Source organism: Oncorhynchus gorbuscha, linkage group LG06 (genome assembly GCF_021184085.1).
Source record: "Oncorhynchus gorbuscha isolate QuinsamMale2020 ecotype Even-year linkage group LG06, OgorEven_v1.0, whole genome shotgun sequence".
Classification (NCBI taxonomy): domain Eukaryota; kingdom Metazoa; phylum Chordata; class Actinopteri; order Salmoniformes; family Salmonidae; genus Oncorhynchus; species Oncorhynchus gorbuscha.
The window spans coordinates 10,427,290-10,443,973 of NC_060178.1; the positions used below are offsets into that span (position 1 = coordinate 10,427,290).

The 16,684-nt window shown below is 42.1% G+C and overlaps 1 protein-coding gene across 1 annotated transcript in view; it reads left to right on the plus strand.

Moving 5' to 3' along the window:
* Positions 1-16,684, plus strand: part of LOC124037512 (unconventional myosin-IXAa-like) — a 342,685-nt gene that overhangs the window by 197,042 nt on the left and 128,959 nt on the right. Inside the window, exon 9 of the mRNA XM_046352288.1 lies at positions 1,458-1,547. Coding sequence (XP_046208244.1) covers positions 1,458-1,547 — 90 coding nt within the window. The remainder of the gene's footprint in view (positions 1-1,457; positions 1,548-16,684) is intronic.

The following is a 16,684-nucleotide window of genomic DNA, read 5'->3' on the forward strand; positions in this document are numbered from 1 at the left end:
TTACTGTTGATTTTGACCCCCCCTTTATTCAGGGACACATTATTCCATTTCCGTTAGTCACATGTCTGTGGAACTTGTTCAGTTTATGTCTCAGTTGTTGAATCTTGTTATGTTCGTACAAATACATGTTTAAGTGTGCTGAAAATAAATGCTGTTGACAGTGAGAGGAGGTTTCTTTTTTTTTGCTGAGTTAATATGTTTACTACACTGTGTTGTCGTGTGAGCAGCACTTCAGGGAATGCTAGTTGGTTGTAGCGTCGACTGATGCATGAATGGTAATATGACTGGCTCGGACACCCTGTTTCCTGTTGGGGCAGAACAGGAAGAGAGAGTGGAGCAGTGTCAGATGGTAGAGATGATAGACTAGATCCTCTGGCCGGACCTCAGGGTCCCAGGAGGGCTAGGCTAGATTGAGCTAGTAGTATTGAGTGATGCAACTGTGGCAGTAACACAGTTCCAGGTTCAGTTTTGACTCGGTCTGTGTCACAGCCATTGTTACAATGGGAATTAGAAAACCAGTGCTCCAGTGCCTTAGAGCACATCTCCCAATTGCTTGATTCAGAAATGTTTTAACATAACAGCAGAGAAGATTTTTAAGTCCTGTTACCATGCAGAACCAACCAATCAGTGAGCAGTAGAATTAGCTTGACACCCAGTTGGGGATGACCAGGAAGTATTAAATCCGATTAGTTCCCCCCTCAAATGCAGCTGTTTACAGTACAGACCATGATAAAGACCATTTTAAAGACCCTTATAAACATCATTATAAAGACTATTGTAAAGACTATTTTAAAGACCATTGTAAAGGCCATTGTAAAGGCCATTGTAAAGGCCATTGTAAAGGCCATTGTAAAGACCATTTTAAAGACTATTTTAAAGACTATTTTAAAGACTATTTTAAAGACTATTTTAAAGACTATTTTAAAGACCATTATAAATACTATTATAAAAACCATTACGAAGACCATTATAAAGGAGGTAACTGACAAAAATAGCTGTTAGCCGCCCCACTCCCATGATCCCAGTGGATGGATGAGTGGTCAGATGTGTGTGCAGTGACATCTGCCTCTCTCAATGAGGTAGCTGTCTGTCTGTCTGTCTGTCTGTCTGTCTGTCTGTCTGTCTGTCTGTCTGTCTGTCTGTCTGTCTGTCTGTCTGTCTGTCTGTCTGTCTGTCTGTCTGTCTGTCTGTCTGTCTGTCTGTCTGTCTGTCTGTCTGTCTGTCTGTCTGTCTGTCTGTCTGTCTGTCTGTCTGTCTGTCTGTCTGTCTGTCTGTCTGTCTGTCTGTCTGTCTGTCTGTCTGTCTGTCTGTCTGTCTGTCTGTCTGTCTGTCTGTCTGTCTGTCTGTCTGTTCGTTCTGCTCTGCTCTATATAATAAGCTACCCGTGTCAGTCAGAAAGGGGGAGGGCTGTTGTTATCTAGACTGACTGACCTGTGTCCTTGAACTTGTCTTTGAAGGTGAAGGAGGAGATGCTGTTCGAGGCTCTGACCACCAGGAAGACGGTGACTGTGGGAGAGAGGCTGATCGTTCCGTACAAACTGGCCGAGGTGAGCACAGCATTTCCCGCTCTGCTTACGATAACAAACACTACCACAACAACAAAATATAATAACACAACTGTACCGCACCACACAAACGGCTTTGAACCCTATCTGACCCCAAAGTGACATCAACACGGCCTCAGAACTTCAGAACTCTCCTACAGAATCATTTATAGAGTTCTGTTTATGAATTGCTGAGGACTCTCCTTTTTTGTTTGTATTTGCTTTCCTGACGCCAAAACTCAAAGGCTTTTGTAGTCATTTGGGGGGTGTACAGTCAAAGATTGTCTATTATATTGACAAAACTGTCAAGTGACCACTCCAACAATGGACATAAATGTCCTCAAAGATGGGAGGCAGGCGGGATGGAAGGAGGCGAGATCAGGTGGAACCATTCTAGCCAATGAGAGGGCAAGATATGCGTGTGAACAACAGGCCATCGATAGAGGACTCATCTTTGTGTTTGTACCATTATAGCGTCTGTGACAGGCAGTGCCATTGAGGCTATCTCCATTTTTCCATTTTAAAGTCAGTTTTCTTCTTCTTACTTGGCTTATTGCTCCCAACTCATAGGAATCCCCACCCAGTTGACTACTTTAAAATGGTGGAAGCCCTCAATGGCAATGTCCATTATAAAGCTAAAACAGGTTATAACTCCAGTATGAAGTAGTTTTATTTTTTCTTCCAAAGTTGACCGAATGCCACGTGCGTACACTTATATCAGTGCATTTCTAACAACCTAAACGTTACGAAACTTCTATTGCATGAAATAAGCCTCATGTAGCAAATTAGCAATTACTTTTATCGTTGACCAAATTTGACACTCATTGACCACCAAAAATTCATCATTTTGGGGGCTTATTTTCGAGAACAGATTTTGGTCAGAGTAAAACCTCCCGTGTGGCTCAGTTGGTAAAACCTCCCATGTGGCTTAGTTGGTAGAGCATTACACTTGCATCGCCAGGGTTGTGGGTTTGATTCCCAAGAGTGGACCTTCCTACTGTAAGTCGCTCTGGATAAGAGTGTCTGCTAAATGACTCAAATTGTAAAATCCCAAAAGGCCTCAAGACAGAGTGGCTTTGTTTGGTTGCAGAATGCATCAGCGGCCAGGGATCGATTTGTTTGGTTGCAGAATGCATCAGCGGCCAGGGATCGATTTGTTTGGTTGCAGAATGCATCAGCGGCCAGGGATCGATTTGTTTGGTTGCAGAATGCATCAGCGGCCAGGGATCGATTTGTTTGGTTGCAGAATGCATCAGCGGCCAGGGATCGATTTGTTTGGTTGCAGAATGCATCAGCGGCCAGGGATCGATTTGTTTGGTTGCAGAATGCATCAGCGGCCAGGGATCGATTTGTTTGGTTGCAGAATGCATCAGCGGCCAGGGATCGATTTGTTTGGTTGCAGAATGCATCAGGGATCGTGAGGGGCAGTCTCAGGAGGATTTGTTCTGGCCCCGCTGCCTCAGGGTTGTGTTGTTGGTGCTGTCTTCCTCTGTGACTTCCTGTTTCCTGTGAGGTTTACTTATGTGGCATGTTTCAGTCTGTTTTCTTCTGTTTTGTGCATAATGAACACAGCCCAGGTCAATTTAATAACTAACATTAGCTATCAACGGTTTCATACGAGTTCCTGTTTTCGCTGTCTGTCTTTGACTGGAATATACAGTCAAATATAAAGTTTGGGCCAGACACCAAATCCTGTCAGCTCCCCTGATATCTCACTTGACAAGCCCCACACACATCCACTGAAGACACACAAAAGCCAGAGATTGTGCTCCTCATTCACTCAAATGGCAAATACAGTTGAATTCGGAAGTTTACAGACACTTATGTTAGAGTCATTAAAACTCATTTTCAACCACTCCATAAATGTCCTGTTAACAAACTGTAGTTTTGGCAAGTCGGTTAGGACATCTACTTTGTGCATGACACAAGTAATATTTCCAACAATTGTTTACAGACAGTTTATTTCACTTCTAATTCACTGTATCACAATTCCAGTGGGTTAGAAGTTTACATACACTAAGTTGACTGTGCCTTTAAACTGCTTGGAAAATTCCAGCAAATTATGTCATGGCTTTAGAAGCTTCTGATAGGCTAATTGACATCATTTGAGTCAATTGGAGGTGCACCTGTGGATTCATTTCAAGGCCTACCTTCAAACTCAGTGCCTCTTTGCTTGACATCATGGGAAAATCAAAAGAAATCAGCCAAGACCTACAAAAGTCTGGTTCATCCTTGGGAGCAATTTCCAAACACACGAAAGGTACCACGTTCATCTGTACAAACAATGGTATGCAAGTATAAACACCATGGGACCATGCAGCCGTCATACCGCTCAGAAAGGAGACGCGTTCTGTCTCCTAGAGATGAACGTACTTTGGTGCGGAAAGAGCCAAATCAATCCCAGAACAACAGCAAAAAGGACCTTGTGATTATGCTGGAGGAAACAGGTACAAAAGTATCTATATCCACAGTAAAACGAGTCCCTATATCGACATAACCTGAAAGGCCGCTCAGCAAGGAAGAAGCCACTCCTCCAAAACCGCCATAAAAAAGCCAGACTACGGTTTGCAACTTGCACATGGGAACAAAGATCGTACATTTTGGAGAAATGTCCTCTGGTCTGATGAAACAAAAATAGAACTGTTTGGCCATAATGAGCATCGTTATGTTTGGAGGAAAAAGAATCAGGCTTGCAAGCCGACGAACACCATCCCAACCATGAAGCACGGGGGTGGCTGCATCATGTTGTGGGGCTGATTTGCTGCAGGAGGGACTGGTGCACTTCACAAAATAGATGGGATCATGAGGCAGGAAAATGATGTGGATATATTGAAACAACATCTCAAGACATCCGTCAGGAAGTTAGAGCTTGGTCGCAAATGGGTCTTCCAAATGGACAATGACAACAAAGTCAAGGTATTGGAGTGGATATCATAAAGCCCTGACCTCAATCCTATAGAACATTTGTGGGCAGACCTGAAAAAGCATGTGCGAGCAAGAAGGCCTACAAACCCGACTCAGTTACACCAGCTCTGTCAGGAGGAATGGGCCAAAATTCACCCAATATATTGTGGGAATCTTGTAGAAGGCTACCTGAAAAGTTTGACCCAAGTTAAATAATTTAGAGGAAATGCTACCAAATACTAATTGAGTGTATGTAAACTTCTGACCCACTGGGAATGTGATGAAAGAAATAAAAGCTGAAATAAATCATTCGACTATTATTCTGACATTGCACATTCTTAAAATAAAGTGGTGATCCTAACTGACCTAAGACAGGGAATTTTTACTAGGATTAAAAGTCAGGAATTGTCAAAAACTGAGTTTAAATGTATTTGGCTAAAGTGTATGTAAACTTCCAACTTCAACTGTATGTGTCAACAGCATCCTTGGGAAAATCCTCTGGATTATCATTATCAGCAGACTCATATATTTCCTAAACGAAAACAATGTACTGAGCAAATGTCAAATTGTCTTTTTTTTAACCAAATTACTGTACGACAGACCACGTATTCACCCTGCACACCCTGATTACTGTATGACAGGCCACGTATTCACCCTGCACACCCTGATTACTGTACGACAGGCCACGTATTCACCCTGCACACCCTGATTACTGTATAACAGTCCACGTATTCACCCTGCACACCCTGATTACTGTATAACAGTCCACGTATTCACCCTGCACACCCTGATTACTGTATGACAGACCACGTATTCACCCTGCACACCCTGATTACTGTACGACAGGCCACGTATTCACCCTGCACACCCTGATTACTGTACGACAGGCCACGTATTCACCCTGCCCACCCTGATTACTGTACGACAGGCCACGTATTCACCCTGCACACCCTGATTACTGTACGACAGGCCACGTATTCACCCTGCACACCCTGATTACTGTACGACAGGCCACGTATTCACCCTGCACACCCTGATTACTGTATGACAGGCCACGTATTCACCCTGCACACCCTGATTGACAAACAAAAAAAACAAAAAACAAAGGAAAAGTCTTCTCATCCTTTTTAGATTTTGACTCAATTTGGCATGAAGGCCTGCTATACAAATTGATGAAAAGTGGTGTTGGGGGAAAAACATACAATATTATAAAATCCATGTACAAAAACAAAATTGGCAAAAAACACACATTTCTTTCCAAAGGCCCATGGGGTGAGACAGGGATGGAGCTTAAGCCCCACCCTCTTCAACAAATATATCATGAATTGGCGAGGGCACTAGAACAGTCTGCAGCACCTGGCCTCAACATACTAGAATCTGAAGTCAAATGTCTACTGTTTGCTGATGATCTGGCTTCTGTCCCCAACCAAGGAGGGCCTACAGCAGCCCCTAGATCTTCTTCACATATACTGTCAGACCTGGGCCCTGACAGTAAATCTCAGTAAGACAAAAACAGTGGTGTTCCATAAAAGGTCTAGTTGCGAATACAAATTCCATCTAGACACCGTTGCCCTGGAGCACACAAAAAACTATACATACCTCTGTCTAAACATCAGCGCCACAGGTAACTTCCACAAAGGCAAGGCAAGAAGGGCCTTTAATGCCATCAAAAGGAACATAGAATTCGATATACCAAGAATTCAGAAAATGGGACAAACAACAAATTGAGACTGCATGCAGATTTCTGCAAAAAATATGCTCTGTGTACAACGTAAAACACCAAATAATGCATGCAGAGGGGAATTAGGCCGATACCCGCTAATTATCAAAATCCAGAAAAGAGCTGTTAAATTCTACAACCAACTAAAACGAAGTGATTCCCAAACCTTTCATAACAAAGCCATTACCTACAGAGAAATGAACCTGGAGGAGAGCCCCCTTAGCAAGCTGGTCCTGGGGCTCTGTTCACAAACACACCCCACAGAGCCACAGGACAGAAACACATTTAGACACAACCAAATCCTGCCAAATAGAGACACATATTTCCCTCAGATTACACAGATCCACAAAGAATTAAAAAACAAATCCTGTTTTAATAAACTCCCATATCTACTGGGTGAAATACCACAGTGTGCCATCACAGCAGCAAGATTTGTGACATGTTGCCACAAGAACAAACACCATTGTAAATACAACCTATATTTACGTTTATTTATATTCCCTTTTGTACTTTAGCTATTTGCACATCATTACAACACTGTATATAGACATAGTATGACATTTGAAATGTATTTTAATCTTTGGGAACTTCTGTGATTGTGTTCACTGTTATAACATGTAAAAGGCTTTATTGGCACGGGAAACATATGTTAACGTTGCTAAAGCAGGTGAAATAGATAATAAGTAAAAGTGAAATGAATAATCAGAAATGAACAGTAAACATTACACTCACAAAAGTTTCAAAGGAATAGAGACATTTCAAATGTGATTATGGCTATGTACAGTGTTGTAACGATGTGGAAATAGTCTCTCTCTCTCTCTTTCTTTCTTTCTTTCTTTCGCCTGAAGTAAGCTTGTGGAATCCATGACTTTCTGCCATAATATTAAACCATTTTATTGTACAAGGGCCCATGAAGAAAGGGCTTGGCAAGTGTAGCATCTTTTCTCTCAAAATAATTTCCCCTCCTGGACAAAAGTATCTCCCGGGTAGCTGTCCCGTCACACTGGGGTTCAGATGGACCCGATTTGGGAGAGGTCCTGTTCCATTGTCTCCTTCTGGCCCCTAATACTGTTTTATTTTTTATTTTTTTAAGACTTGAGTGGTTGGATACCTGTCCGTTTCCTGCTGCATGCTAGCTAATGAGAGAGGAAGAATAGCTATGGCCTGCTGCATGCTAGCTAATGAGAGAGGAAGACTAGCTATGGCCTGCTGCATGCTAGCTAATGAGAGAGGAAGACTAGCTTTGGCCTGCTGCATGCTAGCTAATGAGAGAGGAAGGCTAGCTTTGGCCTGCTGCATGCTAGCTAATGAGAGAGGAAGACTAGCTATGGCCTGCTGCATGCTAGCTAATGAGAGAGGAAGACTAGCTATGGCCTGCTGCATGCTAGCTAATGAGAGAGGAAGACTAGCTATGGCCTGCTGCATGCTAGCTAATGAGAGAGGAAGACTAGCTTTGGCCTGCTGCGTGCTAACTAATGAGAGAGGAAGACTAGCTATGGCCTGCTGCATGCTAGCTAATGAGAGAGGAAGACTAGCTATGGCCTGCTGCGTGCTAGCTAATGAGAGAGGAAGACTAGCTATGGCCTGCTGCATGCTAGCTAATGAGAGAGGAAGACTAGCTATGGCCTGCTGCGTGCTAGCTAATGAGAGAGGAAGACTAGCTATGGCCTGCTGCGTGCTAGCTAATGAGAGAGGAAGACTAGCTATGGCCTGCTGCATGCTAGCTAATGAGAGAGGAAGACTAGCTTTGGCCTGATGCGTGCTAGCTAATGAGAGAGGAAGACTAGCTCTGGCCTGATGCGTGCTAGCTAATGAGAGGAAGACGGTGTTGTTTTAATTAACCCCAGTTCTGCTGTGTGTGTAGTGTGTGTAGATAAGCTACACTGACTCACTGTTGATTTGGCTCCAGATATTCAGATTCCACCACTTCCTGTTTCCTGTTTTTAAAGTGAGACCGTTTGGAGGATAAGGAACTTCTTAAACCATGCATTCATGTGGTTTAGATTAAATGTTGCCACGCTATATCACAACTATGTTTATATCTTTGTAGCTAACACAGAGACACACACACACACAATCAAACACACACTTTCCTATAAACTCGCATCAAAAACAGCCATCCAATTGGACACAAATGCCTCAAACACAGCCACCCCGTGCGGAGAAGAGGCTAGCGAGCCATGTGCAGTGCGGGCTCATGCAGGGTGTTGTTTTACACCTCCCGTGGCTCGCGGAGCGTGTTTGTAAGCCATTAGTCGAGAAAGACCACGGCTCTCTGTGTTTTGGTCTCCCCGGCATAAGCTTCTAATGACCAAACTCCAACCAAGACCTCATTACAGGCTCTAAACTCTCTCTGATAACTTCCCTCTTATTATTTAGGGTGGCCCTCCTATAAAAACAACGTTTGTTTTTAGCAAATGTTTTCTCTCCATCCATTCCATATCTAACTCAACACTCCCATTGTGGTAAATCATTTAATTGTGTTTGACTTGTGATGTTTCGTGACAGTGGATGTTCGTTCAAACAAGACGTCATCGCAAATGTTCTTTATCGTGTTTGAAAATCCCAGGATGGACCTTTTGAGCAGTTTTGATTGGGCTGCATAATACATGTGAACTTATATCACCTTTGAGAGCAGGAAACAGGAAACAGTGAAGCTCATTCCTCTAAAAATAACGATGAGGTCAATAATGCAGTAGGCTTTTTAAAACACATTTTTACTTGGTCACAATTCTCTGCTCCCCAGAACCTAGTTGAAATGACCTGTACATATGGGACGTGTTTAGGGACATGCAACATTGTTTATTAGAAATGTGTGGTATATATATATATATAAACATTTTTTCTTCATCGTGAATCTGTGCTCCCCCTGGACCTAGTCGAAGCGGTTTAAACTCACTTACTGCCTGCAAACAGTCTACTGTACATTCGGGGTGTGTTCAGGGGCATGCAAGGTTACAGAAGGTTCATATACAGTATGGTATGTAGGCAACATTCTCAACATTCTCTGTCATGTAGAGTATGAAAATGGTGTCAGCTCTATAAACTGTTACAGTTGCACCACAGACCTACACGTAACTGCCAGAATAAAGGAAACATCAACATAAAGTGGGCATTGAGCCACCATGAGTCAGAATAGCTTCATATATCTTACGTGTCTGAACTCTATTGGAGGGATGTGACACCATTCTTCCACAAGAAATGTAATCATTTGGTGGTGGAGGTGAAAAACAGGCGCTGCTCCAGAATCTTAGATTCAATTGGGTTGAGATCTGGTGACTGAGACAGCCATGGCACGTCCAGAATTTTTTATACATGACCCTAAACATGATGGGATGTTAATTGCTTAATTATCTCAGGAGCCACACCTGTGTGGGAGCACCTGCTTTCAATATACTTTGTATCCCTCATTTACTCAAGTGTTTCCATTATTTTGGCAATTACCTATATGTTACATGTTGGACCTGCCTCCCGTTACACCATAGACTTACATGTAGGCTAAATGCCAAAACAGCCTACATGTTTTGTTGATGCTGGTAGTTTTGGCAGTTAGCCTACATGTTTTGTTGATGCTGGTAGTTTTGGCATTTAGCCTACATGTTTTGTTGATGCTGGTAGTTTTGGCAGTTAGCCTACATGTTTTGTTAATGCTGGTAGTTTTGGCAGTTAGCCTACATGTTTTGTTGATGCTGGTAGTTTTGGCAGTTAGCCTACATGTTTTGTTAATGCTGGTAGTTTTGGCAGTTAGCCTACATGTTTTGTTGATGCTGGTAGTTTTGGCATTTAGCCTACATGTTTTGTTGATGCTGGTAGTTTTGGCAGTTAACCTACATGTTTTGTTGATGCTTGTAGTTTTGTAGTTAGCCTACATGTTTTGTTGATGCTGGTAGTTTTGGCAGTTAGCCTACATGTTTTGTTGATGCTGGTAGTTTTGGCAGTTAGCCTACATGTTTTGTTAATGCTGGTAGTTTTGGCAGTTAGCCTACATGTTTTGTTGATGCTGGTAGTTTTGGCAGTTAGCCTAAATGTTTTGTTGATGCTGGTAGTTTTGGCAGTTAGCCTACATGTTTTGTTAATGCTGGTAGTTTTGGCAGTTAGCCTACATGTTTTGTTGATGCTGGTAGTTTTGGCAGTTAGCCTACATGTTTTGTTGATGCTGGAAGTTTTGGCAGTTAGCCTACATGTTTTGTTGATGCTGGTAGTTTTGGCAGTTAGCCTACATGTTTTGTTGATGCTGGTAGTTTTGGCAGTTAGCCTACATGTTTTGTTGATGCTGGTAGTTTTGGCAGTTAGTCTACATGGGGCGGCAGGGTAGCCTAGTGGTTAGAGCGTTGGACTAGTAACCGGAAGGTTGCGAGTTCAAACCCCCGAGCTGACAAGGTACAAATCTGTCATTATGCCCCTGAACAGGCAGTTAACCCACTGTTCCCAGGCCGTCATTGAAAATAAGAATGTGTGTAACTGACTTGCCCTAAAGGTAAAATTAAAAATTAAGTTAAATACGTCTAACGGCCATTATATTATATAATTTTATAGTAAGAATATATACTGTATTTTAACTTACAGCTGAATAAAATAGAAAGGATATTTTTCCCATTCCAGAGCAAGTGCACATTTGAAGTAGCTATGTTGAGTGTAAAAGTGATCATTTGAAACAGGTCATATACGCTAGATTTAAAGTTATTTGGCACCTTTAGTTGTGAATGATACAAACCTTACAATGTGTTAGAAATCAAAATGTATATGGGCTTTATGATGCTAATATAGGCTATTGATGATTTGAGAAAGTAGTTAAAAAATGTTTGCTCTCTGTTCCTTAACCTCAGGCTGCACAGCTGTTCTCTCATCAAGTGGTCATATTTTCACCCATCAGACTCATCTCAATTTAATTTTGTCTTTACTAATATGTAAAAATATTTTCGATTTAGAATGGACCATTATCAAATGGGCAGGAACAGGGTCAGGGGAAAGAATACGGCATCTGTACGCACTCGAATAACAAATGGAGGCCTCGTGCTTTCCCGCCGGTCTGTTTTGTAGGCTATTTCGGTTTTATAGCGATATAAGAATACACTCCATGCATCAAGCACTGTTTGAGGAGCATGCCCTCGCTGTGCCACAGGTGATATTCCACCCAAACTCTGTATGCCATGAGCTCTCCAACCCTGTTCCTACAGCTACCCAGTGCTTAACTTGGAAAACCAAGTGAAAGCTGTTCAGGAACATGGTCCTAATGGCCTGGTACTCATGGCTCTATTGTCCCTCCATCAGGTCCTAATGACCTGGTACTCAGGGCTCTATTGTTCCTCCATTGGGTTCTAATGGCCTGGTACTCAGGGCTCTATTATTCCTCCATCCGGTTCTAATGGCCTGGTACTCAGGGCTCTATTATTCCTCCATCAGGTTCTAATGGCCTGGTACTCATGGCTCTATTGTCCCTCCATCAGGTCCTAATGACCTGGTACTCAGGGCTCTATTGTTCCTCCATTGGGTTCAAATGGCCTGGTACTCAGGGCTCTATTGTTCCTCCATCAGGTTCTAATGGCCTGGTACTCAGGGCTCTATTGTTCCTCCATCAGGTTCTACTCATAATCAAAACGGTATAGTGCTTATAATACTCACCTCACTGTGATGATCAATTTGAAAAAAGTTCAACAGCAGTGTAAAACATGGTCATTTTAGATGTTGTTTCAAAGCTTAACACAATGAAATGGACAGCGCTTATCTATTACTTATCTAAGGTGATAAGTCATTCAGAACACACATGACCAACCACAGCTAAACTGAAACGAACTCCACTCACATTAGCCCATATTCACCCTATATGAGCTACAGTAGCTACACAAAGCATGCATAAGATGGCCTACTGTTGGAGTAACTTTGTCGTCAATGTGGCAGTTGCCAGAAGGGTCCCTGTATACAGCCTCCCAGTCACAAAGATCATCCAGTCATTTGGGGACCAATACTATTCTGTTTTGCTCCTCCACCGCCCAATCCCTTTCCATAACACTCCAAACTGCCAAAGGCTGATGGTCGTATGTCCAAGTCCTCATTCCAACTCCACTTATATTAGCTTAGCATGCCTTTCATCATCTGTAAGTGGAGAGCATATTTTCCTTTGGCTTGTTGAGGCACGTAATCGTCTGTCTTGGTACTGTTGTTTTTTATGGACAGCTGAAGTATCCAAAAAGTGATTTGTCTGTCTGGAGACACTTAAAGTTTTGGCTCTGAATCTCAAAACACCTAAATCTGTAGTGTTGTAGCACAGCAGGGTTTGGGGCATCATAGAAAAACCAGAAGGAACTTGTTTGCTGTTAGCTGGCATGCTAACAGACGTTACTGTTGGCTAGCTAACATTGTTAGCATTTGAGGAACTTATCTGGCATGCTAACATGTTACACTGACACTACAGTTAGCGCATGTGGGCTTGGTAGGCTGTGAGCTAACCACTATCAACAATGGTGTTATGTAGCGATGTAGCGGATGTAAGACTTCTTGTGATGCGTAGTCTCCATATAGGTGGAAGTCTATCTGAACAAAGGACTATGTAACAGCATTGTGACATTAGACCGACTGTCTGAAGAGTTATGGAAAGTAAAGAGGGTAGTTTAATCTTCGAGTTCAACACCTCTACAGGTTCAGAGGGGAAAGATGAGCCACATAAATACACTTGACAGAAAATACTTCACATTCCCCAATGTCTTGTGTCCTTGGAGATCAGGTCAGAATGCTGATGATAGAACAGATCAGGTCAGAATGCTGATGATAGAACAGATCCGGTCAGAATGTTGATGACAGGTCAGAATGTTGATGATAGCACATATCAGGTCAGAATGTTGATGATTGAACAGATCAGAATGTTGATGATAGAACAGATCAAAATGTTGATGATTGAACAGATCAGAATGCTGATTATAGAACTGATCAGGTCAGAATGTTGATGATAGAACAGATCAGGTCAGAATGCTGATGACAGAACAGATCAGGTTAGAATGCTGATGATAGAACAGATCAGGTCAGAATGTTGATGATAGAACAGATCAGAATGTTGATGATAGAACAGATCAGAATGTTGATGATAGAACAGATCAGGTCAGAATGTTGATGATCGAACAGATCAAAATGTTGATGATTGAACAGATCAGAATGTTAATGATAGAACAGATCAGACTGTTGATGATAGAACAGATCAGGTCAGAATGCTGATGATAGAACAGATCAGGTCAGAATGTTGATGATAGAACAGATCAGAATGTTGATGATAGAACAGATCAGGTCAGAATGCTGATGATTATCCACTTGTTCATTAGACTCTCTAAAGTACACACGTCAAAGCTTGTTAAGGTGACATTGACATTGATCAGCTTAAATGTAGAGAGAAACACAGACTGTGGGCCTTGGTTTTGCTTTGCTCAGCTGGTGCAATGCAGTACTGTTCAGAGAGCAGGTGTTGGCTGGGCTTCTGTCCTCTGTTGGAGAAGCAGATGGGGCAAAAGATAGTTTATTCAAATGGACCCGCATCCCTGAGTCAGTGATACTGCAGATGGCAGACAGACATATATCTGGATTGAGAGATGTGTAAACAGACAGGGAGACAGTTAAAATTGGTAGATGTCTAGATAGAGACATATAAAGAGATGGAGCGATAATTATACAAATGGGAAGATATATGCAATAGGAAATACAGTAGAGACAAAGACAGACACAGGCGGACAGAGACACAGGCGGACAGAGACACAGGCGGACAGAGACAGACTGGCAGACCTGTACGTTGATGTAAAGACTAATACATTAGAATGCTAGATAGGCCCAGATCAACAGACTAATACATTAGAGAGTTAGATAGATAGGTTGCAAGTTCGAATCCCAGAGCTGACAATCTGTCGTTCTGCCCCTGAACAGGCAGTTAACCCACTGTTCCTAGGCCGTCATTGAAAATAAGAATTTGTTCTTAACTGACTTGCCTAGTAAAATAAAGGTTAAAAAATAAATAAATAAAAAAGATAGGCCTATATCAACAGACTAATACATTAGAGAGTTAGATAGATAGGCCTATATCAAACAGACTAATGCATTAGAGAGTTAGATAGGCCTAGATCAACAGACTAATGCATTAGAGAGTTAGATAGGCCTATATCAACAGACTAATACATTAGAGAGTTAGATAGGCCTAGATCAACAGACTAATGCATTAGAGAGTTAGTTAGATAGGCCTATATCAACAGACTAATACATTAGAGAGTTAGATAGATAGGCCTAGATCAACAGACTAATGCATTAGAGAGTTAGTTAGATAGGCCTATATCAACAGACTAATACATTAGAGAGTTAGATAGATAGGCCTATATCAACAGACTAATGCATTAGAGAGTTAGTTAGATAGGCCTATATCAACAGACTAATTCATTAGAGAGTTAGATAGATAGGCCTATATCAAACAGACTAATGCATTAGAGAGTTAGATAGATAGGCCCAGATCAACAGACTAATGCATTAGAGAGTTAGATAGATAAATCAAATCAAATCTAATTTTATTTGTCACATACACATGGTTAGCAGATGTTAATGCGAGTGTAGCGAAATGCTTGTGCTTCTAGTTCCGACAATGCAGTAATAACCAACATGTAATCTAGCTAACAATTCCAAAACTACTACCTTATAGACACAAGTGTAAGGGGATAAAGAATATGTACATAAAGATATATGAATGGGTGATGGTACAGAGCGGCATAGGCAAGATACAGTAGATGGTATTGAGTGCAGTATATACATATGAGATGAGTATGTAAACAAAGTGGCATAGTTAAAGTGGCTAGTGATACATGTGTTAGATAAAGATGCAGTAGATGATATAGAGTACAGTATATACATATACATATGAGATGAATAATGTAGGGTATGTAAACATTATATTAGGTAGCATTGTTTAAAGTGGCTAGTGATATATTTTACATAATTTCCCATCAATTCCCATTATTAAAGTGGCTGGAGTTGAGTCAGTGTGTTGGCAGCAGCCACTCAATGTTAGTGGTGGCTGTTTTTCAGCCTCTCGGTCCCAGCTTTGATGAACCTGTACTGACCTCACCTTCTGGATGATAGCTGGGTGAACAGGCAGTGGCTCAGGTGGTTGTTGTCCTTGATGATCTTTATGGCCTTCCTGTGACATCGGGTGGTGTAGGTGTCCTGGAGGGCAGGTAGTTTGCCCCCGGTGATGCGTTGTGCAGACCTGCTACCCTCTGGAGAGCCTTAACCAGTTGCTGTACCAGGCGGTGATACAGCCCGCCAGGATGCTCTCGATTGTGCATCTGTAGAAGTTTGTGAGTGCTTTTGGTGACAAGCCAAATTTCTTCAGCCTCCTGAGGTTGAAGAGGCGCTGCTGCGCCTTCTTCACGACACTGTCAGTGTGAGTGGACCAATTTAGTTTGTCTGTGATGTGTACGCCGAGGAACTTAAAACTTACTACCCTCTCCACTACTGTTCCATCAATGTGGATAGGGGGGTGTTCCCTCTGCTGTTTCCTGAAATCCACAATCCTCTCCTTAGTTTTGTTGACGTTGAGTGTGAGGTTATTTTCCTGACACCACACTCCGAGGGCCCTGTAGGCCGTCTCGTCGTTGTTGGTAATCAAGCCTATATCAACAGACTAATACATTAGAGAGTTAGATAGATAGTCCTATATCAACAGACTAATACATTAGAGAGTTAGATAGATAGTCCCAGATCAACATACTAATACATTAGAGAGTTAGATAGATAGGCCTATATCTGTTATGCTGATGAATGAGGACCCAAAAGCGACTTAACGAAAACAGAGTCTTTATTCCAGTATATGACAAAAGTAATAATCCTGGATATAACAAGGAGAAAACAAAACAGGAAAAACTGAAATCCACTCGTCAGTAGCGAGGACTGACTGGAGACTCGACCATAGACTGCAGGTTGCTTCGGGAAGGCACCGACCGTAGCAGACTAAGACACCTGCTCACACGCAGCATCTGAAGAAGACAAAACACGACAGGGCGAGACCAGGACACAGAACAGCGAACATCATACAAGGATCCGACAAGGACAGAAGCGGAAAACAAGGGGAGAAATAGGGGCTCTAATCAGAGGGCAAAATAGGGGACAGGTGTGAAAAGAGTAAATGAGTGAGTTAGGAGAATGAGGAACAGCTGGGAGCAGGAACGGAACGATAGAGAGAAGAGAGAGAGGGAGGGGGAGAGAGAGGGATAGAAAGAGGGAACGAACCTAATCAGACCAGCAGGGGGAAACGAACAGAAGGGAAAGCACAAGGACAAGACAATATATGACAAAACATGACAATATCAACAGACTAATGCATTAGAGCGTTAGATAGATAGTCCTATATCAACAGACTAATGCATTAGAGAGTTAGATAGATAGGCCTATATCAACATACTAATACATTAGAGAGTTAGATAGATAGGCCTAGATAAACATACTAATACATTAGAGAGTTAGATAGATAGTCCCAGATCAACAGACTAATACATTA